The sequence below is a fragment of the Camelus ferus genome, chromosome 5 (assembly GCF_009834535.1).
Source record: "Camelus ferus isolate YT-003-E chromosome 5, BCGSAC_Cfer_1.0, whole genome shotgun sequence".
NCBI lineage: Eukaryota > Metazoa > Chordata > Mammalia > Artiodactyla > Camelidae > Camelus > Camelus ferus.
In genome coordinates, this window is record NC_045700.1 from 93,466,181 (window position 1) to 93,493,534 (window position 27,354).

At 50.1% G+C, this 27,354-nt stretch overlaps 1 protein-coding gene across 12 annotated transcripts in view; it reads left to right on the forward strand.

Annotated features, from left to right (window-relative positions):
• AGAP1 (ArfGAP with GTPase domain, ankyrin repeat and PH domain 1) overlaps positions 1-27,354 on the forward strand; it is a 520,168-nt gene that overhangs the window by 381,413 nt on the left and 111,401 nt on the right. For 9 of the 12 annotated variants that reach the window (XM_032480554.1, XM_032480555.1, XM_032480556.1 and 6 more), the window contains one exon: positions 16,280-16,441. The exons of the other annotated variants lie outside the window; for them this stretch is intronic. In XM_032480554.1, coding sequence (XP_032336445.1) covers positions 16,280-16,441 — 162 coding nt within the window. The remainder of the gene's footprint in view (positions 1-16,279; positions 16,442-27,354) is intronic. 12 annotated transcript variants of the gene reach the window in all.

Consider the following 27,354-nt stretch of genomic DNA (forward strand, 5'->3'; position numbering starts at 1 on the left):
GGAATAGGGGAAGAGGAGGAAAAGAGATGTGTTCCTGAGGAATGGGGCCTGGCAGGGCCGCGGAGGCAGGGAGGAGGCCTCATCCTGGTTGGGGAGGCTGGCGGGGAGTTGCTTCTTTTAACCTCCCCCCAGGGGATAAAAGACAGCAGTAGGGAAGAATGGGGATGAGCAATTCTTTGATGAATAGCAGGCGGCAGATTCACTTCTCGTCTGGGGCCGCTGCACCCTTCCCTGACCCTTCCATCAGCCACGGGGGGCTGGGCTTCTGCTTAAGGAAAAAGAGAGAAATGTCAGTTATTATGTTTGGAAACACAATCTTATCTTTCATTTTATTTTACAGCAATTTCCCCAAAGATCCACCGTCGTATCTGATTGAACCATATTGACAAAATTTTAGCCATGATAAAGATGCTTTGAGCTCAAAGCGAATCCAACTCAGGATCTCCACTTTTTTTTAAATTGTATTTTATTGCATTTTATTTTACTTTTGCCAGGACAAAGCCCCAATTCCAAGACAGGGCTAGAAGCAAAATGATAAAACTATAGTAGTACAAATGAAGTCAGTCCGTTTTTGAAAAGAATGTTCTGGAATGAATGCTGAATTATTAACTGCTCTTTGTCAGGAGTAATTTAATCTTAGTTTTTAAACACCATCATTAATTTTAGAGGTTACAGTCTGATTTCTCATTTCTGTGCAAAAGACAAAATAGGAGTCACTCATTTGGCCAATATTACTGAAAAAGGCTTAAGGTACTTGAAGCAGCGCTTCAGGAATGAAGTGATCTTTGGTCTGCGGTTTTGAATGGAGGTACTATTCATGGTGTCTTCATCCGTGGGGTTATTGGTGGAGACAGCTATCCCAAGCATATTTGACAGATTTCCAGGCAAGGTAAAATTATCTGCCATGTTCCAAACTTGTTCCAGCATTTACACATCCCAGGTGTGTTTTTCGATTTGAGATTGACATGAGATTGTCACGAGATTCAACAGAAGTTTGGGGGCAGGTTTGGGGAGTAGCTTTTTGACTTTCATGAAATCTCTTACTTGCCCAAAGCTTAATAGTCATATTTATTAGGTTTCCTTTGAACTTTGTTCTTTTTGTCATTTTCAGAAATGACGGCGGAGTGGGATGACGGTGGTGGGGACCACGTGTTAATAATCATCCTGGGAAACAGGCATAAACTGGGACCATTCCGGACAGAACAGGGTGAACGGCACCCTAGTGAGTGTGGCTCACCTGAGGGCCCTTAGGGGCAGCCTTTGTTCTCATGGGTACCAGCCCTGGGAATTACTCAGTTTTTTCCAGGAGAAAATCAGCGATGCCCTCATATCCCAGGAGGTCAGCATCTTGGGCTTCAGATGCATCACACCAGGCCAGCCTGCCAAGTCCCTGCTTGGACTGGGTGGTTTTTATGCCATCAGAACGTAGAACTTGCCAAATGCAGGAAGCTGTCAGGCTCCTTTACAAGAAGGAGGAATCTGAACTACAGATTCTGGGTGGAAAGAAAACAGCCCCCTCTGATCTGTTCACTTGCCATCCAGTTTGGGGAACCTTCTGTCATCTGGCCTAATGCATATTTGCGACCCGGTTCGTATTTAAATACAGCTTTTTTAACAGCATTATCAGAAGCGTAAGGTTGTGAGTCTCATCTCATTAACGCCACCCCAGACTGATTCCAGACAACCTGTATGTCTCAGGCTCTTTATTCAAATGAACGTCCAGCAGCAGCACTCACCTGCCACTAGTGAGAAACTTGAGCGGCTTGATAATCTCTAGTTTTCAGGCAGAGGAAGGTAGAGGTTAACCCTCGCCCTGGAATCGACGTAAAATATGTAGCACCGTCTCCCGGCATCAGCAGCAGGTTACCAAACCCCTAAAACAGCGGGAAAGAGAAGTAGTCTCTTTTCAGTGGCAGCTAAAGAAATCATCTCCCACTTTTCCAAAAAAATGAAAAAAAAAATCACAGAACAAATCCTCACACTTAAATATGGAGTCTTTTTTCTGTTTTCATCAAAGGTGTTTATTTTGTTAAAAGGTTGTGTGGGTGTAAAACAGGTCCCTAAGGCAGCTCATGTTGCAAATTTAGGTGAATGTATTCTGAGTACCTCCTGCATCCACGTGTCAGTGTAGCAATATGGAATTACCATTGGATTAGCCTCTTCGGTTTTTGCAGTGTTAATTGCATCTGTTTTTCAAACGTGTAGTATCTTTCTGTTATTTTCCCTGGGCCTAAACCTGTGCTTCCCACAAAGCAGGCGCTGGGTAGTTATTTGCTGAGTGGCGTCTGGGTGCACAGGTGCGCGTGCTCCCTGAGTGTGTAGTCAAGGTCATGCCCCTCCGCGTGGTGAGCTTCCTCACCTCTGGCCCTCAGTGATTGCTGGCTGCCCCCCTCCAGTTCCAGGGCTTTCTTTGCAAGACCACTGAGGATGGATTATCCGTGGAACCCAGCCCTGCCAAGCACCCCCATGGGCTGAGTGGCTTAAGGAGGGAGGGAGCCCCACTCAGTAGCCTCCAGCCCATTGACTGGGGCAATTGTTACAGCCCAGGTGTGGCGGAAAGGAATGGAGTTTCTGAGACTCGCGGGGCCTCTCTTTCAAGTGGCCGGACGTCTGAGGGACCTGATACCATCACTCACCCCTCTGCCGGCCGTGCCACCCACCGTCAACAAAGGCTTGGGAACCACGGCCAAACCTCCTGTCCCACGGTTCAGGGGACAATAGTGAAATGGTATAGACCAAGAAGTTTTTCAAGTATTATTGTAAATGTTGAGAAGATACTATTTCTATGACTTTGCAAATTAGCATTTGATTTCATCCAAAAAAAAAAAAAGCCACCATTGAGTCTCAGGCTCTTTATTCAAATGAGTTCAAACAACAAACCGTTACAAGTGATGATGCCCAAGGGAAACTGAGATCTTTTTAAAAAGAAGATATAATTTATCGTCTTCATAGGGTAATAATTTATTCTCCAAAGGGCTCAAAACTGGAAGGATATTTAATACAGATGTTTTTCAGCTGGCATTTTCATAATATTTAAAACCTCCAGGTCTGAAAATATACAGTGATAGAGGTACTGGCTTTTGTTTCTCTTGGCATGCAAAGACTGTACTCAAATGTGTGTCCTCTGAGCTGCACTTTGTGTCTTGGCCCCTTCCTCTTTTGAAAGACTGTTTACTGAGCACTTGCTTTTGGTGTTTAGTACCTACTGGCTTCTAGGCACACATGAAGCAGTTAAAACTCGGAAGGACACCACCACGTGAGAGGAACATCCCCCAGAACCGTAGCACAGCACTGAGAAGGTGATGAAGGACGCAGCGTTGTGTGGGAGCTGGAGAGCGGGGCTGGTAGGACATACAGTGCCGGCCGTCTGGCCCTGGGCTCCCGCCCCATGGGAATCGGGGGCCGTCTGCTGTCTGCACTGTAGTCTGTCCAGCCTTAAGTGCGGCGTGTCTAAGAGTAAACCTCCCAGATCCTCTCTCACAGTTACCAGAACTTCCCCCCGCCTAATGTACAGTCTTCTCTTGGTGTCAGTAACTCGCATTTTTTGTGTTGCAATTCTGTGTTGAGCGTCCTTAGTGTCAACTTATTTGGATGATTATTGTGTTTTTTTCTTTGTTTTTTAAATTGAGGCATAGTTGATGTACAGTGTTAGATAAGATTCAGGTGTACAACTTAGTGGTTCACAACTTTTAAAGGTTACGCTCCATTCATAGTTACAAACATTGGCTTCCCTCCCTGTGCTGCATAGTGCACCCTTGTTGCTCATTTTACACATGGTGAAATGTACTTCTTAACCCCTGCCCCTCCTAGAGCCTCCCCTTCCCGCTCCCCACTAGTAACCATTAGTTTGTTCTCTATATCTGCAAGTCTTTCTTTTTTATTATTCACTAGTTTGTTTTTTTTTTTTAGATTCCACATAAAATGATACATAGTATTTGTCTTTCTCTGTCTGAATTATTTCACTTAGCATGGTAGCCTCCAAGTCCATCCATGTTGCAAACGGCAAGTTTCCTTTATTTTTTATGGCTGTGTAGTATTCCATTGTATGTATGTTTATGGATAGATAGATAGATAGATAGATAGCCCATCTGTTGATGGACACTTAGGTTGCTTCCTTGTCTTGACAACTGTGAGTAATGCTGCTGTGAATATTGGGTGTCTTTTCAAACTAGTGTTTTTGTTTTTTTCAAATAGACACCTAGGAGTAGAATTGCAGAGTCATATGATAGTTCTATTTTTAGTTTTTTGAGGAACCTCCATCCTGTTTTCCATAGCAGCTGCACCAATTTACATTCCCACCAACAGTATATGAGGGTTGCCTTTTCTCCACATCCTTGCCAACATTTGTTATTTGTGGATGATTATTGTTTTAAAAACCTTTCCTTTTGTGGTTGTGTTTGCATGGTTTTCAGGATTAAGGGAGGCTGAGAGCATCCCCGTGACCCCCCACCCCCACCTAGGTTCCCTGTCCCCTCAGCATTTAGCATCACCCCTCTAATGTCTGAGTGTGTGAGTGAGTGTGTGTGAGTCTGTGTCTATTGTGTGTGTACTGATAACATCCCCTCACTAGAACGTAAGCTCTCTAGGGCAAGAGCTGTGTCTTACTTACTTACATTGTTACAGCTCTAGAAGGGAGCCTGATGTAGGTAAGTGGGTCTGTCTGTCTGTCCAGTTGTCTGCCAGTTGGTCACCACCACCCTGAGCACGCAGTCCAAGCACGTGTGGTGCCGTGCCCTTGGATGGGTGTGGGACGTGAGAGGAAGGGAGGAGTTAGGATGGATGGGCTGTTGGCCTGCACCCCGGAGGGTGGGGTTGCTGTTGACCAAGATGGAGAAGGAGCAGGTTGGGGTGTGGGGCTGAGGGCAGGAGTTCAGGAGCTCTGTTTTGTCCATTTCACATGTGGAGATGTTGAGGCCAAAAGGGATGAACGACCTGGCCATGCAGCCAGGTGGGGTTTTGAACTGCTTTTCTTACTCCCCAGCCGTGCCTGTTCCTTCCCATGGATTCTCTCCCTGCCCCTACCTTCATCCCTCTTATGCCACTTGGTGTTGGTCGTTCTGAGGACTGTGGACCTCTTCGTCAGGACACGGGCAGGGTAGGGGCTGAAATGCGAACTCACCAGCAGACGGTGCCCAGGCTTTGGGGCCCTGATGGTTTGGATGCCCTCACACCCTGCTGGTTGGGGCGCACAGAACTCCCGGGAGCAGTCCGGCAGCACGTATCCAGAGCCCCACAGACACTCATTTCTTGGACCCAGCCCTTGAAAACAGCCCTAATGTAATAATTCCAAATATTAAAAGTATATGTAAGGGTTGATTTATGGTCAAAAATTTGGAACCCATCGAAGCAGTAGGGAAATAGTTAAGCACACTCGGTCTAACTCTGCTCATTAGATTATTTACCTTTTTTGACATTTGACCCTGGAGCAGTGGGAAGTTATGTCACAACCAAATTACCTCCTGTTTTCAGTCTGTGTGTTTTCTGTATGTCAGGTTTTCTTAAAGCTGGGGACGCTCTTGCTCTACTTTTTCAAACCACATGATGTCAGTAGATTAAGAGCAGGATGTGTCATGAAGAAACAGCTTTGTTTTGATGTATTTCTGTACCTTGAACAGAATGAACCAACTGAATGTATTCAGGACCCTGGACAGAGCCCGCCGTGGCCTTGCCAAGCTGAGGCTGGCCATCCCTGCCCCAGACGGGACCATTTCCTGTGCAGGAGTTGGGAATTTGATTCCCTGTGACTTTTTAATAGAGACAGCCAAGTTTCTAAAGACGGGAAATGTACGTTGCCAAAGAGGGATCATTCATTTAATTAACGTCTCTGTTTAATTGAGTTTTCTCCTAGACCTCTCAGTCTCTCCCCAGCCAGCTCAGCCTGTGAAGGAGAATCCCTGTAATGTAGCAGCCGTGAGCACCCAACCTGAGAGATGGCTATGGCTGATTATGTAAAAAGAAATGAGGCTGGAGAGAAGCAGGGGTCTCTTGAAGTGATTTCATTTCCATCTAACAGTAGTGCTCAGGGCGCCTTTACATTTTCCGGAATACACTGGATTCATTTAAACTTGGTGTAGCTTGATTCAGCTCAGAATCAACTAGAGAACAATTTAATTTTTGACCCTTAAATGTAAAATCCTGACTTGTGTTCCCAAAGGCATCCATCCCCACACTGATTTCCTCAGGCTCTCCGCTCACCAGTGACCACACCTTCTTCTTTCTCTCCCCGCAAATGCGGTGATGGTAGCAGTCTAGGCTGGCCATCGGGAATGAGGAAAATCCAAAGGGGCTCAGGATACCCTTACAAAGGCTGCCGTGATGGGCAAGAAGGGACAGGTAATGAGATGCTGAAGGGGCCAAGGAAACAGCGTTCACCAGGAGGTCGGGGGGCAGAGGATGGGACTCAGGAATGGGGGGCGTGAGGGAACTAGAGAGGAGCAAGGCTGTTCTGCCCACCGGCATGTGCTCTGCGCCACGGTGGGCGGGGTGCTGGGACAGCTCCCTCAGAGGAGGACAGAACATTCCAGGGTCCACCATTTGTCTGAGACATAGAACCAGGTCCTAGCAGGTGGCTGGAGGCCCTGGCAGCCACATCAGTTCCCAAACTCAACTTTTGTGGCCTAAGGCTTGTGCACGGCCTCAGCTTCAGCTTCTGAGTCTCCCCCGGCCCCCTCGGGCCCCTGTGCTGACTCCGAACCTGCGTCTTGCTAGTCTGTCCTGTGTCTTCTTTTGTCTTCCTTGGTGGGTTGCTTTGTAGCATTTAACACAATCACCACCACCCCTTTTTTTCGAACAGCTTTATTGAGATAAAACTTACAGCACATTCACCTCCCCCATTTAGGGCATACGATTCAGTAGTTTTAGTATATTTACAGGTGGGGCAACCATCGCCGCAGTCAGTTGAGGAACATTTTCATTGCCTTGAAATGAAAACATGTACCCTCATTAGTGATCAGAATTTGTGCTTTTTTATTTTTTTTTTTAAGGCTGTTATATAAACATTTCACCCAGTCCGGGCCTCGTGCAAATGAAGCCCAATTCCAGCGTGCTCGGCCTCATTTGCAGAGGCCTCTGGGTGCAGCTGCACGCAGCCCGGCGAGGAGGCACTTCTCCCCAGATTTTCTCTCCGTGCTGGCCCCTCCTATTGTGTTCCTTTCCTCCCACTTTTGTAACTCAGTCTAACACCATGTTGTCTCTCCCTTTCCCCCAACACCTGTCATCTTCCCGGGCCCCCCACTGTGTCCCTGCTGCCCCTTCTTCTGACACCGTGTACCTCTGTGTGAGCACCACGAGAGCCAAAGGGAACCGGACAATGCGCCGGGCTCTGAAACATCTTCAGAGACAGGGATTCAAGTAAACCTCCTCCTGTTGAAAGCTCCCGTCAAAAGGGCTGTGAGAAGGGGCGAGGTTTTGAACTTCACTTCACACTCACCTTTTAACAGAGGCCGGGATGTTGTGATTTCCTTGGATGGCAGAGGTGGCCTGTTCTTTATTTACCAGCCTGCACCTCTCTGCGAGCTTCAGAAGGACCAGGGCCCTTATTAAGGATCCAAATTAGCCTTCGAGGGTCAGCTCTGTCTTGAAGGAAAGGTGCTGCCATTTACTTGCTCCCACGGTGACTTCATCTCGAGTTTTTGGAAGGTTTTAGCCCTCGAGCGATCCCCCTCGCCCCCCACTCGGCACTGACAAATAGCCCTGTCTTTCATCACTTTGAATTCTTTTCATACCAAAAAATAAAAAAGAAGATTTTGAGTAATACGTTGTTCCTAATCCTGCCAAATGAATAAGTCAGGGTGTACGTGAAGGTGAGAAGCGGGGGCTAATATGCATACACGGTCCTTTTCTTCGTTTCTTTTTTTTTTTTTTTTAATCCATAGAGACTCAGGCTGCTTCTGAACATGCATTTTAAAGTATCTTTCATCCACACATCAGAAATTATTAGTCAGCCTGCCCTCGGGACTCTTCGTAGCTCCTCCAGGTAGTGCGGGTGGCTCCCGGCAGCAAATTCACGGTGTCCCCTCTCCAAATCAAGCTCCTTAAGGAAGAGGGGTGGGCGGCGTCCCTCCAGAGGGCCCACAGCTCCCTGAAACGGAGCCCAGAGTCGGGGCCGGGGGCGCGCGGTGGCGGTGGCGGTGGCAACGGCTACGGCAATGGCAGTATGTGTTGCAGTCGTAACAGTGGCAGGGATGCCCGGCTCCTTCGCAGCGCGGCGCAGAGGGACACCTCCCCCCCGCGCACCTTTGGAGACACTTGGGAGCAGCACGGCCACGGGAATCACTGGCACGCAGCCTGGTCAACTTGAATATCAGCTGGGGTATCAGAAACCGCTCCTCACTCCTGGCACTGACGGTGATCACCGGGGCAAGCTCCCTGCATCAGCTCATCAAAAATGGCCCAGCTAATGATCGGCTGGGCAGATAATCGGAGGAGAGTTAATTGTAAGGTTCGATGTGGCATCTTGTCAGCAGAGATAAGTTGTCACGTTTTCCACTTGAGCTGAAACTAAATGATTGTAAAATAAGTTATGAGTGTCCTTGGGCCTGTCTGCCGGAATGATGGCTAAGAATACATTCCTGGCCCATCAGTCTCAAGCAGGCTGCTTGATATTTATGCGAACGGAATGTTATTTTATTCCCCCTCTAGTCATGCTTGTCAGCTCCCCGACTGAAAAGTGAAACTGCTTCCTGGGCTCATACTTCACGTGCTGCAGCTCAGAGAGGCTGCAGATTGTTAGCATTATGGCTCGTATTATCTGTTTTTTGGGGTGTGCGTTGAACATTGATGCCCGATTGGGGAGAACTAATGGCTGGCACTGAGTGCGTGGGACGGCGGAGGACCGGCCCCTCCCGGCTCAGCGCCGTGTCCCCGGGACTCCAGCCCCTCCCTGGAAGCCGGTTTAGCAGTGGCGTAATGGGCGCTGGCCTTTGTAATTCAGCACACCTCTCTTCTCTCCTTGTCCCCCCTCCCGTATTTAAGGCTGTCGGCGGTGCCGTCAGTCCCGATGCCCAGGAACTGATGCAAAACGGGATGCGTTGCCTGTGCTCAGGCAGGAGGAGCCAACCGCGTCCCTGGGGCCGCGGCTGGGCTCGGTTTCTGTATCTGGGGCGGGGCCGGCGAGGCCGCTCCAGTTGGCGGGGTACCTTGTCAGGCGAGAGGAGTCTGTGGAAATGGAAAAGCACGGCGCGCAAGCCTAGTAGATTTTGATTGTTCGTGTTTTAAATCAGGGGAGTGTTAAACCACGCCTCCTGAGAGAGGTTCTCAATCCCAAGATCTGGAAGCCTGGCGTTGACACACCGGCACCCGGGCCCGGGCCCCAGTTAACTGGAGACTGGGGCTTCCTCAGCCTGACCGCCAGCCTCAAGAACTGTCGGGGATTGGGGGGGCCGGGGGGGTGTGCCTCTCTCCTGCCAGCCTCTCTGACCACAGCCCTGCCTCCTTGGCCTCTCTCGTATTTCATCACCCCAACCGCCGCCTCTGGGCCGCGGCTGTAGGTACCTCGCGTAGTTGGCGGTCCTGCTGCAGCAGCCAGGCCGTCTCACAGACGCCACCTGGTCCTGGCACACAGCCTTCTCTTGCTGGCGGGGTGGTCCGTCTGCTGGCAGCCGGCAGTCCGTGCCCAGCCGCCCACCCCTGAGCTATGCCTGCCCCCACTGAGCCCACTCCGGAGCGTCTGGTTCCTCCGAGTACTTGTGTGCCTGCCCACCCGCCAGCCTGCCCGCTGTGGACCCCCAACCTCTAAGTGGTTACTTGTCCTTCCTCCAGGCCGGGACCCCAGCGTTGGAGCACTGACGGGGGTGGGGAGAGGCGAGTGGGGAGTGACGGGAGCGCCGCCCGCGCCTGCAGGATGGCTGGAACGCCTCTAAGTTGGGCAGGCCTCTAGCGATGGTCCTCTGGGTGGGGGCCTCAGCCTGCACGTGCTGCTTGGACTCCAGGTGCTGGTGCGCGTCGTGAGCTCCACTTGTGCTCCTCCTTGTCCGAGGGGGAGTTGGTGAGGCTGGCACATGCTGGTCCTGCTTCCTGTTTTTGTTACTATGACTTCTGCTTTCATGACTAGATGACAACCCTGTGTCATCCTGAAAGCTCCCCTCCCCCCCTCCCTCCAGGGACCAGGCCAGAGCCCACAGTCTCCTGTTCTCTTTCCCCTGCCGACCCCGCTTGGGGCCTGACTCGTGGTGCCTTTGTCCCTGCCCCTCTCCGTGAGCCCTGGTGGCCCAGGCCGCGGTCCCGGAATCCCGTTCCTGTTCCTCAAGGCAGCTTTCGGGGAGCTTTGCTTTTAAGAGGAGCAGAAATCAGATGGCAGCTGTGTGAGGGCGTGGGGGCCAGGGAGGGCTCTGTTCAGGACAGGGGATAACGCAGCAGTGCGACACGTTTAGCGCAGGCAAGGGGAGGGTCTGAGCCGCTGGGTGGAACCGTTCACAGCGGGAAGGGCGGCCTTGGCGGGGGCCGGGCGCAGGAGACCAGGGAGAGGAGGGTGGGGTGTCCTCTTCGTATCGCTTCTTTTACTGTTTTTTTATCTTCAGTGAAATGAAAATCGGGGTCCTTCTGGGGGACGGGGTGACGTGCAGGGTGTTTGGGGCCAGAGGAGAGGGGTGAGAGCACCTCTTGGAGGCTGAGAAACAGGTTTCTTCCCCGAATGCAGTGGGTTGAAACACAGGCCAGGGGTCAGCCCCCATCCCACGCCCGCCCCCAGCCTCAGGGTCGTCATGCAGAGGAGGCTGCTCTCCTCCAGCCGAGGCCAGGGTGGGAGTGATCAATCACGCAGGGTCTGCGCTGGGGTTTCTGTCAGGAAAGGTGGCGGGAGGGGGTATCGAGGGTGGAATCTCTGGGAGCAACGCGTGTGATGTCGTCCCCCATGAGGTAGGGAAAGAAACGGGACCTGGTGCGATGTTAGTGGGCAAAGACTGACGGGGTCGGTGGACGAGACCTGAGCGAGGGTCCTGGTGTAAGTGACCTGGGAGCCTGGGCGTTGGGGGCGGAAATAGATCCCAGAGGGGGCAGTTCCTGCCCGTGGCCAGCCTGGGTCAGGACCTGAGAGCGGTGCTGAGGCCGAGGGGAGGGGAGGCCCCCGAGGCCAGGATGCTGGAGAGAGTGTCCAGGAAGAGCCAGGGTCATCACAGGTATGGGCAGGTGAGCCACTGCTGAGTCAGCGGGTGAAGGGGCGGAACTTGGGGGTCTTGGGGAGCGAGCGGGGTCTTCCAGGGCATGAGCTTCAGAGGGGCTGGACTTGGGCGAGAAGGAGTGGTCTGCAGGCAGCAACTGGGGGCAGGGAGGACGCCTAGCGTGCCCGTGTGCTTTGTGGTGGGGGCGGAGACGTGTCCCCAGGAGAGGTCCAGGCTCGTTCCAGGTAAAGTGACCTTCTGGGAAGGTCACTGGTGTGAGGCACTTGCACGAACAGACCGTATCCTGGAGGAGGACTTTGAAAGGTTGAAGAATTGAAGAGCCATTCGATTCCGCGTGCTTCTTACTGTTGACACTTTAGGCGGATGGTTCCTGTGGCGGGGCTTTCCTGCATGTTATAGGGTATTTTTCGGCATCTCAGGCTTCTGTCCACTCCGTACCTGTAGCACCTCCACCCCGCTTGGTCTGATGCCCAAAAATGCCTCCAGACATTGCCAGGTGTCGCTGGGCATGGGTTCCCAGTTGTGAGTGGAAATTAGTGGAAATACAGAACCACATGGGGATAGACCCACTGGTGTTGAAGGATGCCCCCCAAAAAAGAAGGCTGTAAAGGATATTAATGAGGTTGGCTCTGATGGTCCCCTAGAGGAAGGCGGGTGTCATCACTTCCAAGTATTTCCTTCTCGAGATTGGCACTTAACTACTTTCAAGTGAGGCTGGAATTTCTCCATGAATTACATATATTCCAGGATACTCAGAAATCTTGGAAATGAGGTTGCTATGTCCTGCCAATTACTTTGGGGCAAGTTTTCTGCAGCTGGGAGTGAGATGTGTAGAAACAGGCACCTGTCATTTTGGGTTGCAGAATGGTGAATTCTGAGCCATGAGCCAGTGAATTTAAAGTCCAGCCCAGGTAGGATTCTGAATTAGATCAGTAAATAAGTGCTTTGTGTACACATAGAAAAGGAAACAGTGGTTTCATTGAGCAGGGGTATTTCATTTAAGGAGAAAAAGTATTAAAATGTATTTCCCTTTATTGGTTTTAAACTGTCAAAAATATCTGTAAGTTGGGTACCCATCTAGCCTTCAACAAAGCATTTGACCAGGTCATTCTGTGGTTTCTTTATGGGCAAGTTCAAAGGTATCTGAGCTGGATGCACAGACAATATGGTGTATCTAAGGCTTACTCAGTGATCACTCTCAAAAGCTTCCAGGTGTGGATTGGTGAGTGAAGATTCAGGGCTCTATCTTGACCTCACCTTGTTTAATATCTTTTCCATTGATTTGGATGAATATACAAAGTTGTGGGCTCAGAATAGCCAAGAAGAGCTAAGACAGTTGTGAAGAATAACAAAGCGTGGGAACTTGCTGTGCTGTATCGTTCAGGACCATGTGCCGTTAAGACACAGAGAGATGAAAGATGATTAGAGAAGAGCAGAGAACCCAGAAATAGAGCCACCACACGTGAGTGGGAGCCCGCTATGCCTGTGTAGCTTCTGCGTATATTCTGAGTATCTTACAAAGCGACACTGGTACCCAGCCTAGAGAACCGCTGGAGAATGGAAGGGATCCAGGTGCTGATGCTACACTGCTGCATCCTCCGTGTGCTCAGCATTGTATGGCTCTGAACGGAGGGGGCAGGGAATGAGCACCTTTAGCTGCCTGGGGAACAGACATGCCAGTTACATCCAGATAACTGACAGCCAAGTGCAGGAAGCCTCAACTCTAGGATCTGTAGGGTTCAGAGATGAGGAATGTCAGTTTGGGAGAGAACGTTACAGCAGTAGAATGACGTAAGGGTTAAAACGCATAGTTGGGGATAAACGTTGTGCATTGAATTGAGGGGACAACTGAGGGACAGAGTGAAATAATAAAATACCAACCCGTGGGAATGAAAACTGGTGCAGCCACTGTGGAGAACAGGATGGAGCTTCCTTAAAAACTGAAAATAGAGTTACCCTGTGATCCAGCAGTCCCACTCCTGGGCATATATGCAGAAAAGACAAAAGCTCTAATTTGAAAAGATGCACGCACCCCGCCACCACGTTCACAGCAGTACTATTTACAACAGCCAAGACGTGGAAGCAGCCGCAATGTCTTTTATCATTGACACATGACTGGATGAAGAAGAAATCCAGCGTTTTACACACACACACACACAACACACACACACACACAACACACACACACACACACACACACACACACACACACACAGAGTAGAATACTACTCAGCCATAAAAATGAAATCATGCCATTTGCAGCAACATGGGTGGACCTAGAGCTGATCATACTAAGTGAAGTAAGCCAGACAGGGAAAGACAAATATATGATATCACTTATATGTGGGGAGTCTTAACAAATGATAAAAATGAACTTATATGCAGAACAGAAATAGACTCACAGACATAGGAAACTTGTGGTTACCAAAGGGAAAAGAGATGGGCCAGGGATAAATTAGGAATTTATGGGATTAACATACACACACTACTGTATATAAAAGAGGTAAACAACAAGGACCTACTATATAGCACAGGGGACTGTATTCAATATCTTGTAACAACCTATAATGGAAAAGAATTTGGAAAGGAACATTTATATATTTTTATATATATATATGAAATATATATATAAACTGAATCTCTTTGCTGTATACCTAAAACATTGTAAAACAATGATGCTTCAATTTTAAAGAACTGAACAAACTGAAAAATAAGATAAAACCCCAGCCCTGCTGCAGCAGAGGCCGCTGTCCTGCCTGCACGTCCTGTCTGCCTCCATGACTAGAGGGAGGTGCAGTCATTAGTCATTGTGACAGTGGTTTCCCTGTGACCTGTCACCATGGCTGGCATAGGCTGAGCTCTTAACACTAAGAATCAGAGAAGATGGGGTCTGAGGGTGACAACTTTTGAAACATGGGCAGAAAATATTTGAAACGTACAAAGTATTCATTGTAAGGTTTGAACGTTGACTCACATGTAAAAGGTTTGCTTTTTTGTTGTTTTTATGTGGGGGAAGTAATTAGGTTTACTTGTTTATTTACACTTGGAGGAGGTACTGGGGATTGAACCCAGGACCTTGTGCATGCTAAGCACGTGCTCTGCCAGTTGAGCTATACCCTCCCAACTAAAAGGGTTGCTTTAGGATCAGCAAATGAGCCTGGACCCCTTAACAACATCCCTCAGCTCTTCAGCCCTCTGAAAGAGGGCTCACTTAGTAACTAGAGTAGCCTTTTTTTCTCAGGTATGTCTACAGCTTTTGTCTGATATTCATTGGGACCTAGTATTTTTTAAAGACGTGTAAGAATTCATATTATAAAAGACTGGGACGGCTTCGAAGGTGAAAAGCTAGCAGGAGAGAGCCCTTCTGCACTTAGCTGTGCCCCCATCCAGGCCTGAGGGGTAAGGACCAGACTAAGGGTGAGTGTGGCTTCAGTGGAGAGCAGGCGGCCAGTTGGAGAGAGAACAGAAGAAATGACTACTTTGTGGTTCCAGAGTCAACGTAGAGTCCCAGGCTCCTCAAGGCAGCTTCTCCCAGGAGGAGCTCCATCCTTTCCTCCACATGGATGGGAATATGGAAGGAAGGCTGACCCTCCCACCGTGCAAAGATGGGCAAGGAGTCGCTGGTCTCAGGATAGCAGGGAGCTGCGTCCGAGGGCATTCTTGAAACCAGATGTGCATCTCAAAAGAGTGTTTTTTAAAAAACATTTTTCAATAAATGATAAAATGTTCTAGAGCTTCACAAAATTAAAAGATTTTAAATTCAGTTTGACCTCAAGTCAATCTTTGTATTTGGAATCATGCCATCCTTCTTCTCAAGACCCTGCAGAGGCCCCCCATTTCCCCCAGAGTAAAAGCTGGGGGTCCTGACAGTGACCAGCAAGCCCCCCCGAGGCAGAGCCCTCCCCCTCTCCGATGCCCTTTCCTGTGAGTCTCCATCGTCACCTGTCCTGTCTCTGTCTCTAGAGCACCCCAGGAATGCTCACCTGGTCGTAGGGCCATGTTCTGGCGATGTCCTTCCCCCCCACGTGTTCACTTTCTCGTGCCTTTCCCATCTTCAGATATTGGCTAACATGTCACCTTCTCGGTGAGACCCGCCCTGTCCACCCTGTTTACAGTAGCCACCCCACCCCACCCCTCCATCCAATCCTTTCCCCTCGCACAGCAAGCACCCACCACCTTGCGATGAGCTCTGGGTGGTGGCCCCCGTACCGTGTCAGTGCTGCTCAGACAGGAGCCGTCACCTGTGTTTCTCAGTGATGGCTCCCAAACAGCTAAAAAAGTGGCCGGCCCACAGCAGGTGCCCAAAAGCACGCTCCTTCAGTGAGTGAAATATATTGCACAGAACTTGCTGTCTTTTGAGTTACAAAGATGCTGAATCACGAAATAAAGAATTCTTAGGCCTTCGGGGTGTTTGGATGGTGTTTCTCCGTCCCGTTCTTGGTGTGCGTTTTCACTCTGTTAAATTACACGTTCAATTCAGGTCTTCTAACAGCATTTTGTTCTTCTCTCGGATAAAGTAAAAACAGGCGTGGTAAATGGAGAATTTCACTTGCAGTGAATTACCACATTTGTGCATGTGTATCGCATCTGTGAATCAAAAATTGGTAGGTCAGCCACGGGGGCCTCCAAACACTTTTGCTGGACGTGGTGAGAGAGAGAGGTGGTGTGCCGTTTCCCACGAGAATAAACTGCCGTGCGGTTGCACGTAATGTTGGGAGTAGAAGAAAGAGAATCGTCAATGCCTTTCCCGCGTGCACACACACACACAGTCCCATTTAAGATGACACTTTCATGTGTGTTCCTAAGTGTCTTTTTTTCATTCCTAATATATGAAGGTAATTATGGGAAGAGAAAAATCAACCAGTAAAAGACGTGAGCTTCCCACTTCCCTTTTCCAGAACTCTGGTCGTGCAAAGTAGAGAACTTCAAATTCTCCGTAGCATAAAGACGATGCAGAAATGAGAGCTGCTTTCGATTGGCCGGTGGCGCATTAGAGCAAGGGGTGCCGTGACCCGTTCACGCGGGCGCCCTGGGCCTCCAGACCAGGTGTTGCTTGCGGGGCTTGGTAGGACCCTGGAGGAGCTCTGCGGGAGTGTTCTGGCGAAGTGCACTTTGTAAGTGTTAACCTTTGCGTTCTTTTGCCTTTTCCGGTCCGGTGGCAGACACGGGGCTGGGCGACTCCGTGTGCTCCAGCCCCAGCATCTCCAGCACCACCAGCCCCAAGCTCGACCCGCCCCCCTCCCCTCACGCCAACAGAAAGAAGCACCGGAGGAAGAAAAGCACCAGCAACTTCAAAGCCGACGGCCTCTCCGGCACCGCCGACGGTAAGGCCTCCTGGGGCTGCGGGCTGGAGTCCGCGTTTCTGAACGTTACTTTCTGTTCTTCTAATTTGTGAAATCTGTCCCCTCAGAGCCAGCAGCGCACCATCACGCAGGCTCTTGTTTACAAGGTGGGGCTCCAGGACCCTGCCGCTCACTGGTTCACCCACATCAGCTGGCCTACCTCCTGGCAGATGTTGCCTGGTCGTTGGGGACACGGGTGTCCCCCTCGTGTGCCTGGTTGAGTCGTTTGGTCTGGCCCGACCTCGGCACCCGGGCGAACGGTGTCTGCTGCAGCCGCGCTGTGCTGTGTCGTAATGCTCCCGTGGGGACCGTGGCCTCCTAATGCAGGAGTCTGCCCCAAGAGCGGCTAGTCTGAATCCCAGTAGGACAGCTGCTCCGACCCTGGCTTGCAGCAACGTGGGAGGATGAACGCCCCCTCTGTCGTTGTCCGTCAGTCCTTCTGTTTTGTGAGCTCGGTTAGCATTCCCGTTGGCACACGTAGTCTTGACTCTTGTTTGACTAGTGGAGTCCTCAGGTTTTATGCTCAGGGGTGGCCTGGCGTGATCTTTCTAAAGTGGCTCCTTCAGATGGACTTACATTTTTTTTTTTTTATTCCATGGATGTGAGCTGAGATACACAGTCACATATGCACACATACACATTATGGGAGGTGAAATGAATACAGTTGTGATAAACAACTTAAATACTTCGAAGGCAAATTAAAATTTCAGAACATTGCTGTGTAACATGAATGGTTATCTGTGAGGCCAACAAGAGTGAGAGAATCTGGTTCCGACAAGGATTCCGCATGTGCCAAACTGCCTTCGGCGCGTACATCTTTTTCTTTCTCTCTTTCTGCCACACGTTTTCTGAGCACCCTGATTGTCTGACTGTTCAGAACTGCACGTTGCGGGGTTAAAGAAAGGACTTGTTCCCTCCCAACGTCCAGAGACGAGCCCGTGCACGCGCGGTGTGTGCATTAGCAAGGAAGGTCCAGAGCTTAGGGCGTGTGCGCTGTGTCATCTGCGGTCCTCCTGGGAGTCGGTCGGTGGCATTTTCATTGATGGTGAGGAGACCGAGGGTCAGAGTGTCCAGCAGCTCCTGGGGGCTTTCCCAGGGGCAGGGAAGAGTCTGAAAGCCCTTCTTCACTACGTTTCTTAACCATTTTGCCTCCCATAGCATCTTGCTAACAAGTTTAGCCAATAAAAACCCATTTTCTCCTGTTAGGGCAAACGAGGGTGATTCTGTTAGAGCAGCAGTGGTGAAAAATAATGACTGTGGACCAAAGCATCCTCCGGCACCACTGACCTTCCCATCGGAAAAGCAGGGGCCCCGGGTGCTCAGCACTGATGAGACTCCTTCAGACACCTTCAGCAAAAGGCACCTGGCCACTCAGCAGTGGCTGCACCCCGCCAGCCAGAGGACGGGGTGAGATCAGGAAGGAGGCTGGCCGCGCACCAGGGCGGGGACCATACGCCCCGCGTGTCCAGGGGAAGAGTACGCTTTGCTTTACGAGAGGGTCTCATGCCCATTTCCTAGATAAACTTCTTAGAATGTTTGTCCTGTGTTTCCAATCAGTGACTTATTTCAAAGGCACTGCTTGGTAGAAACTGCTTATCAGGTCCCCCGATTATAACTACATTACACACATGTTATGCCTGTTAATTATTCCACCCACCTACTGACAGAGTGGAAACTGCGTGAATAAGATGCAGCCTGGAAGTAAATCAGTGGTGGTTGCATCCTTAATTGGGCTGCCGGCTCACGTCAGCGTCCCAGCCCTCCAGTGAGTTTGAAGGAAGCGTGCGCAGTGACTGTGAGCTTCCTGGACGCCTGCAATGTCTCCAGTCCGCTTCCTGAGCTACTGGGGTTGTGCCTTGTGAGCCAAGCAACAGCCTAGGACGAGGCTGGGTCAGGTCCTCAACCCCGAAGCAACCGTGGGCCCGATCATTTAAGGGCTTTCCTGCCGGGGCAGTGACGCAGACACAGACTCCCAGCACCAGAGAAGCCCCCAAAGTGCAAACCACAACAGCATCTCCCGTGAGTGATGACCAGTAGGGTGACGTGCTCAGAAGTTCAACACTGAGGGTTAGAGAAGAAAGTGTCCCTCCCTTTGCAGGTAAGAGTATTGTCTCTGAGATGCCATGGCCATGACATCTTTCCAGAAGGAAATAAAATAAGTTCTCTGTAAAAGAAAAGAAAATGTATCATTTGTCCCCAGAAGAGAGTTACCTACCAAACTCTACATGAGTCATTCTTGGGAGACAGGCTCTATTCATTGTATCCAAAGCACACATTTGTTTTTTTCACATCTAACATCTCTGAAGTCAGAATGCATCCTACAGTTGAGATCAGTGTAGGTTCAATAGTGTACAATGTTTTTTAATATTCTTAATGACTATTAATCAAAGAATATTGTGGAAACCATCAAAACTAAGCATTCTGTTCTTGAAATTAAAGCTAGTTGTATATTTTTAGAGGGTTGTTTAATTTTAATGATAAAAAAAATTTCCATTTCTCTTTCCTGCAAGGCACTATGACTTACCAGTGTATTCCCTTTAGCTTGGCCTCATTCTGAAAAGTTACAATCGCAGATACAAAAAGTTCTCTAGATGAAGTCTGTAGGGTAGTTGGATCATGTGGTTTTTGACATATCCCCTTGGAACAGATGACTAGACTCAGATCTCTTTAGAGTATAAGAAAAACAAAATTCCACCAAAAGTCAGCTAATTCCATCGGGGAAAACATGGCGCCCCCAACTGGGTCACTGATGGGAGTCTCCAAGAGGACTGTCTGCAGGGGCGCAGGCAGGGGTGGGGAGGGCTTCAGGGATGCTGTGGGACCCTAGGGGTGTAACAGGAGTGGCCAGCGAGGGAGGTGTCTGGGGAAGGCCTCCCGTCGGGAGCTGTGTCCTTCAACAGAGGGACATGTGCAGCCCTGGTGACCCAGAGGGTGAGGGAGCCCAGGGGAGGCATCTAACCTCCCTCCTCCCTGTTCCGGTCCCTGCTGCCGCTTCCTTGACCAGCCCGACCAGAAGCCAAAGAGTGTGGGAGCTGCTGACACTGCCAGCCAGCCACCCAGGTCTGCGTCCGGGGCGGGCGGAGGGCAGGTGGCGGTGAGCCAGGGACAGCCGCGTGCTGCTCACGCCTTCCACGGAGCCTCTTACAGGCCCCCGAGCACGTCTGTCCGTGACCTTCATCAGTGCAGCTAGGCCGGAAGCCACTGTCCACCGTGGCCCCCGAGGGCCTGGCCTGGGCCCCGCTGAGGGAGGGGCCCGAGCTCCCCGAATGCACTTCCTTGCTGGCCCCCAGCCAAGCCCGAAAATGGGGCCCCGCACAGTGGTCCTAGGCTGTCACCCAGGCGCGGGGGTTCTGGTGCCGGGCATCTCTTCCCTTGGTGGCGTGCTTCTTCAGGAGGGAAAGGCCAACGTATGTAAGCAGTAGCACCTGTGCTGCGTCACAAGCCGGCAGTTCCCCGTGCAGGTGGCGGCACCCAGCGCACCCGGTGGAACCGGGGACGTTCCTCCCGTGGCCTCCCCGCCGCCCTCGCGCTGTGGTGCTGACCGCTGGCTCTTCCCTGCAGGAGAAGGCTGGTCCTGCCAGGATGGCAGAAGAGGCTGTAACCTAATTAAGGAGAACAGTCGTTTTTCTCATATTGACAATTTAAAGTGAGTGGAGTGAGTCTAGTAAATTCTAGGAGCAGAAACTGTGACTGAGGAATCCCTTTGTAAGTATTTCGAGCTCTGACTCGGCGACCTGATTGGCTCGCATATACGGTGACTAACAGAGGAGACGTTTGATGACCAGGCTGGTCGCTGGGTTCACATGTAACCAGTGTTTTCATGTAAAGAGTCCGACTTGTCGCGTGTTCCAGCACCGTCCTTAGGTGAGTGTGGAGAACGTGTGAGGTGCCAGCTAGTGGGGGAGCTTCCACTTCCTGATGGTGACATCATATGTCATTTAAAGCAGAGGCGCCTCAGAGAGGGGGTGTGTGCCTGGCTGTTGGCAGGGCCAAGACGGGAGGCGGGCCTTTGGGTAGGTGGGATTCTGCTGTGCCCACCACGAGAGGGCCTTTCTCCAGCACACTCTGCGTCACTGGGCATCCGGCCCCCTGGCCACCTACCAGGAGGCTCCTCCAGGTTTAGATCTGTCCTTTGCATGTACACCATCTCTAAAAATATGTGAGAGCTTTTCAAATTCTGTGGCCCTTTTTTGTAATACTATTGCAGCTTTGTGATATTTTTATCCAGGAGACTGTTAATTTAAAATGTCAGAAGTACGACATTTCACCATTGAGTTTAACTTTGAAAGAAGGTTCTTAGAAACCAACATCCTCTACCATTAAAAATGTGAAGTTGGTATTAAGTTTTTTATTTTTTAACTTTATTATTATTTTTTAAATGGAGGGACTGAGGATTGAATCCAAAACCTCATGTATGCTAAGCATGTGCTCTGCCACTGAGCTGTTACCCTCCCCCAAACTCGGTTTTAAACTTTAAAAAAAAATAACTTCTTTATCCCAAATACTACTTGCATTCCTATTTAATAGACTACTGGATATTAAAATATCACTGACATTCTTTTTTAATTGGATTTGATTTGCTCAGAATGATTGTATTTAAGAAAATGGCTATGTTCAGCTCTGAGTGCTGATCTCTGCCGTGATTATAGACCAATAAAAGCAAATTCAGACGTGGGAAGAAGGATGGTGATGTGGGAGCACCCTACCTGTGGCCGAGCAATGGGAAGACGGTCCCGACTGGTCCTGGATGGCCCTGGTGGGTTTCATTGGGAGCAGCCAGAGAAAGCTTCACGGAGGTGGATTTGGGTTCAGATATTAAAGGAAAACTTTGTTAAGAGTGGGGGCTGCCCTGAGAAGCAGGGCTCCTGGTCCCCTGCAGCAAGTACGGCACTGATGGGACCAGTGGAATCCAGGCTCTGGGAGGGGGACAGCACCAGGGGCCCAGGATTCGTGACCAGAGCCAAGTTGAAGGGTATGTGCGCGGAGAGGTCCCGGGAGTGGGGATCTGCAGATCTTTAATGACTTGCCGCCTTTCGGCATTGCCTTTGAATCGTGATCCTTTCTGGGTATCTTCTCCTCCAGGGTCCAGGAGTGGGGTTGCCGTGGCTGAAGTGTACCAGTGGGCTCCGTGGTCCGGGATCTAGTGGTTCTCATTGGTTCTGTAACATTCATGCAAGTTTGCATCAAGTGTTAATTTCCCTGTTTCCCCAGTGAAAAGGCGGAAGTGGAGAGAGGTTAAATGGCTTCCTTGTCCAGGGTCAGGTTGCTGGTAGGTGACAGAACTTTCTCTTGATTCTCTGCCTCAAACTCTTTCCACCAGGCAAAAAGCAAGTCTTTGAGGTGTGTGGAGCGGCTTTTGAATCTAGGAGTGGGGCAGGCAGAGTGGCTTCCTTGATATTTCTCAGATTCCATGTAAAGACGCTGACTTTTATATGGATCATAATATCGAGAAGCTGTGTAGCAAAGGTCTTTCTTTAAAAAATGCAGGGCTGGTCTGGATTTACCCAATGTTATTTGACAATCTTATTTGACAAGAGGGTTGCAGAAATGCTGTTGTTGTTGTGGGGTTTTTTGTTTTTTGTCTCTTGGGTTCATAGTGCTTTGTTCTGAAGTTCTCAGAAGGGAATTTATTTTATGCTGCGCATTTCCATCCCTTGGTCGTTCATTCTGGGTCTTTACAGAACCACTGTATGGTTGATCCTGGTTGTATATTGAAATATTACCTTGTAGAGGAAGAGTCACAACTGCCCTGTCTCTATTACAGGGGGGGAAAAAAAAAGACTTGCCCATCACAGGTGCACCCACTCAGCAATCGGAGGCAAGGCCTCCAGCATGTTTACAAATTTCACTAAACGCCAAGCTGCAGAGGTCAGATGGTGCTTTGTTTTCCTTCATTCTTCCAAAGGAGAACCTGACACTGTGAATCATTTCATTCTTTCATCAAATATTAAGCAACAAGCAGAGAGGAAGCACTGTGTGTTTGGCTCCATGGGAGAGAAGAGAAATAAAACTCAGTTCCTCTCTCACCCCAGGGCATTCAGAGCTTCACACGAAGATAAGACCTGCACCAGAGACGGTACCTAAGAGTCCAGGAGAATATTTAAAAGAGGCGTGGGCAGTCCAGAAGAAAGACAAAACGGCACTGAGGTGTAAAGCCAGGGGAAGCGAACGTGTTATGGAAGTTAACTTTAGATCCTGCAGGTTTGGTACATAATGGTTCTCTTATTTAACAAAACGCTGCCAGAAGCATCTCTTTCATTAAATGCCGTCTCTTTACAACAACTTTGAAAGCAGCAGTGGTAGTGACTGAATTAGTGACAGAACAGGTTTGCTTTCACTTAGGTACTAAGAGAACAAATGTTGCTGTAATCAGTTAGTTACCTGTTATTTTGGAAGACGCTTTGGAGGGGAAATGGGGAATTAGGCAGGGGCACTGTACAGTTTTTCCCTGCATACTCATTTTTACAAGAAAGCAGTCCACAGGTGCACTGAAGTTTAGGTTAACCTGCGGCCGGCCACTGGGTCATGACGAGTGTCGTGCGTTTTGGGGCATCGTTGGTCATTTGGGGATTTTGCACGTCGTGGGCAAAATGGGGAGGGCAGTTTGTGTCTTTCGTGATTTAACAGCCTGATCACTGTGATACTCACATCTCTCCTCTCTCCTCGGGCACCCGTCCCCATGCTGGCTACTCCATGATGCATGTGATGGTGAACACGTGAGTGCCTCCTTGCTTCCATTTTGGCAGCTACCTTCAGTGAAAGGAAAGAAAGTAAAAAGTCTCCTTAACCCTCTCCATAAAAACTCCATAATCAACGCTGATTCCTCATGACAACAGGACTTCTTGACTGAACGTCCTTGTCGGTGAGCTAGTTGGTTGGTGCATCTGAATCGCTGAGCTGAGCGGTTAATTAGAGCGAGCGGGAGTGTATTCCTGGATGGCACCCCTAAAGTGCAGTAACGTGGACCGTGACGAGGGAGCCAGGTAGGCTGGGTTTCTTCGCCCTTGAGCCGGAAGTTAGGGGCGACACTGTGTGTCCTGATGGACTGGCCTCCTCCCCACAAACCAGATCGTTTTTCCAAAGACAGTCCTCGGGTTGTAACTCCAGCTTCCGCAAGAAGGAACTTGCTCAAATTGAGTAGATCTGGGTTTACCCTAGACGTTGACATTAGAGATGGGGCACAGTTGACTCGAAAGCCCTCCCGCAGGGTTCAGTCCTTCCGACACAAACACACACAAGCTGTCAGTGCTCACAGATCCTTTGTGGAAGTCTGCAGGTCGGAAATAAACAAAGATGAGTTGATCACAGCAGGAGAAGGCAGAACAGAGGATTCCCATCATGATGAGCCGACAACAAGAGAAGCAATTTTTTTGGTCCTTTTTTTTTTTTTTTTTTTTTAAGTACACGCAAACTAAAGAGAGTTAGATTCAGTTCCATGAAAGTGTGTTAATCATCTACTGCAGGCCAAGAGCTCTGCCTGGTCCTGGATGTAAAAGTGACTGAGGTGGCCCCTGCCCTCAGGATGCCCACTGTCCAGTGGAGAAAGCAGATCTCTGGACAAGCCGTGACTACTCGAGCAGCCTGCACAGGGAGTCCAAGGCACCCCGAGCATCTTGGGTCCCAAGGCTCCACACAGGAGGGGGAGCCGTTCACACTTCGTATGGAAAATGAAATTGCTATTCCCCAAATAGGAAAGAACATGAAAAGTGAACACGTGAGGAAGCTTGGTGTAAGACGGCGTGGAGCTCCGGGGGCCTGGGGACACTCCTGACCCAGCAGGACCCACTCAGCCTCCTCGTCTCCTTTCCTACCAAAGAGTGGAGTCGCCCTTGAAAGACGCACTCTGTTCTCAAGCTCCCTGCTAGCCGTGCAGATGTGCAGCAGACCCCCGTTCCTTCTGCTGGCCCTAAACTGAGAGGTGTTTTTTCTGCAGGAGCCACCCAGAGGCAGGACTCAGGAGACACGCTTTCCTCTGGGCACCTTGGGATTGGAATTCGGGGTGGGGAGACCCCAAATCGACTGAATTTCAGGGGGTTCCAAGATAACCTCTCAACGTCATTCTCTTGATGTGCGCAAAATGGTAGAGCCATCAGTCTTTGGACACCGCTGACTTCAGCAATGACGTTGAGACACCCGAGGGGGGATGTGACCGGTTCAGAACAAGGTCCAGGAGGGGCGGGGCCACGTGCGTCTGCGTGCGTGTCCCTCATGCCTCTGACTGCTGTGTTCTAACCGTCCCTTCATCTTGCTGCCGGTATTTCATCACAAAGGTACCGGGATGCAAAGTGAGACTGAAATGTTCGGAAGACAGATGTGATGACGTGTCTGAATCTCTCGTGTCTGCGCCTCGTGCAGCCCCCAGGCCCTCGCACGCTCCACACAGACGTCCAGGGGCCTTGAGGAGGTAAAAGCAGCTGGGAGGTTTCCATCCAGAAGCTCTAGCTGAGTACGCTGCATCTTTCCCCTCGGCCCCGACAGGAGTGAAACTAGGCAGTGTTTTATCTCATTCCTCTTCCTAGAGAGGTCAGACAAACAAACAAACAAAAGATGGTGACCGAGTGCAAATCTCAGTCTATGTAAAGGCAGTTTGGCAAGTGGGAATTATAAAATAAAACTTCACGGGCACTTTGTGTCTTGCTCAGCTCTGACACAAGACACCACAGACTGGGAGGCTTAGAACAGCAGAAAGGTATTTCTTCTGGTTCTGGAGGCTGGGAGGGTCCACGAGCAAGGTCCCAGCCCGCTGGGCTCCTGGCCCCAGACTCGGCCGTCTCGGCCGGTACTCGTGGCCTTGCCTCAGGTCACAGAGAGCTCTCGCCTCTCCTTGTAAGGCCGCTGACCACGTCCTGTGGGCCCCACCCTCACAGCTTCATTGGACCCTGACTGTCTCCCAAAGCCCTCATGTCCGAGTACCATCACTTTGGGGTTAGGGCTTCAACAGGTGAACTTTGGGAGGACACGGACATTCGGTCCGTAAAACCTTGTAACTGTTGGTATCTGTGGGACTCCCGGACCCGGTCCTCAGGTCAGAAACAGCCCTGCAGGTCATGCCTGTTCTGTGCACCGCCCCCCGCTCTCCCCAGGGTCTTGGCCCCCTTGTTAGAACACATCTTTAAGCATCAAGGCAAGAAGCTGCGATTCGGTGCCTGCTCTCAAACACGTGTTACCTTGCGGGGAGGGTCCAGCTCAGTGGTACAGCATGCGCTCAGGATGCACAAGGGCCTGAGTTCAACCCCCAGTACCTCTGTTTAAATAAAGGAACCCCCCCCCAAAAGAAAAAAAAGAAAAGGAAGAAAGGTATGTTACCCCTTGCATCCTTCAAACAACCAGTGGTGTTGGCAGGCAGGTGCTCACCTCCATTTTCACAAATGAGGACCGAGGTTCAGTGAAATTAAGTAGTTTGAGGGAGATGGGCAGGTGAGTGTGAATTTGGGGTCCACATCACACCTGTAGGACTGGGAGGTCTGCACGCTTTGCCTGTCACCTTTGCCGTCCTCCTGGAAGGGGCTTCAGCGGCTTGGGCGGCAGGAGGAGCCTTCTGCAGGCTGTGGCTCTGGCCCCACTTCTCCCTCCGTGTTGTCCTTTTCGCCTTATCACAGCTCCGCGGGGACAAGCCTGCCACCCCCCACCATTGCCCTTGAGAACTTGGAAGCAGTGATTCTGTGACTAGTTTTGATCTCAGCCTCTTTTCTCAGAAGCCCTGTTGTGACATGGCTTCCTTGCAAACAGTGTTGCTTTTCTGGTGTGTGTGTTTGTGTGTGTGTGCGTGCGTGCACGTGTGCATGTGTGCACGTGCTCACACACACTGGTACGTTTCAGTGAAGGACGAGGATGGCTATTTCAGCTCTTCTGCAGACAATTAGAACACACAGGATTAGAGAACTCTGTCTGTGTGACAAGGGGACATCACTTAACTTTTTTGAACTTAGGGATATTTAACTCAGATGCCAGCAGCCCAGTTTTTATGTTAGTTCTGAGGATGATATCCTTTGTGGGTTTTTGGACAAGGGGAGGGAGCATTTTTAAGGACCGTCGGAGGGAGGAGGGGAGCTATGAAGCCCCCCATCATTCGTTGAAGCCCTGCTCTGCCGATTTAAGTATTCATCAGATGTCTGCCTCAGCTTGCCAGTGGGTCTGACGGCCGCGCGCTCTCATTTTATTGAGATGTGCCATTAATGCTCCGGAGCAGGTGTGGCTTGAGATCAGCTCTGTGTGTTTATTTCGGAACCTTTGCTAACGCGCCTTTCAACCCCACCCCTTTCTCAGCTCAGACGTAGAACGGGCACCAGGTATTAAGCCCAGGGTGTTATCGCCAATGAAAGAAGCAGGTATGGTGGAAACTTCAGGCATCGCCGCTGACACACACACACAACCTAACAAGGCTTCCTTTGTACCCAGGACATGGAGAAAATTGGCCATTTGTCTGTGGGGTAATGGGCTTTGCTGCCATATGAAAATCTCTCAAATGGGTTAAATTCAATGACATTATATCAGAGTTCATGAAAGCGACTACTGCACACAGTTTAATTCCATTTAATTTTTTTTAAGGAGGAAAAAAGGCAACGGGAAAATGTTTTAGTTTCTCTTAAGCTGATGTCTCTCTGCTTTTTCTTAAAAGTGCCTTTCTAGTTACCACACAGCGATGTGATCATTATCTGCCACCTCGTCGCCTTGCTGCCTCTGCATGCAGTAAAATACAAAAAAAAAAAAGAGAGAGAGAGAGAGAGAGACCAGGGGAGCTTGTGAAGTATGACTTCCTTTCCCAAGACTCATTGCCTGCGATTCGTACTGCTTGACAGTAATGATCTTATTACAGTACTCTGGACCTTGAAGAGATTTCATGAGGAGAGTGAAAGGACGAGCCTCCGTGTAATCAAGTGGTGCTGAATATTCCA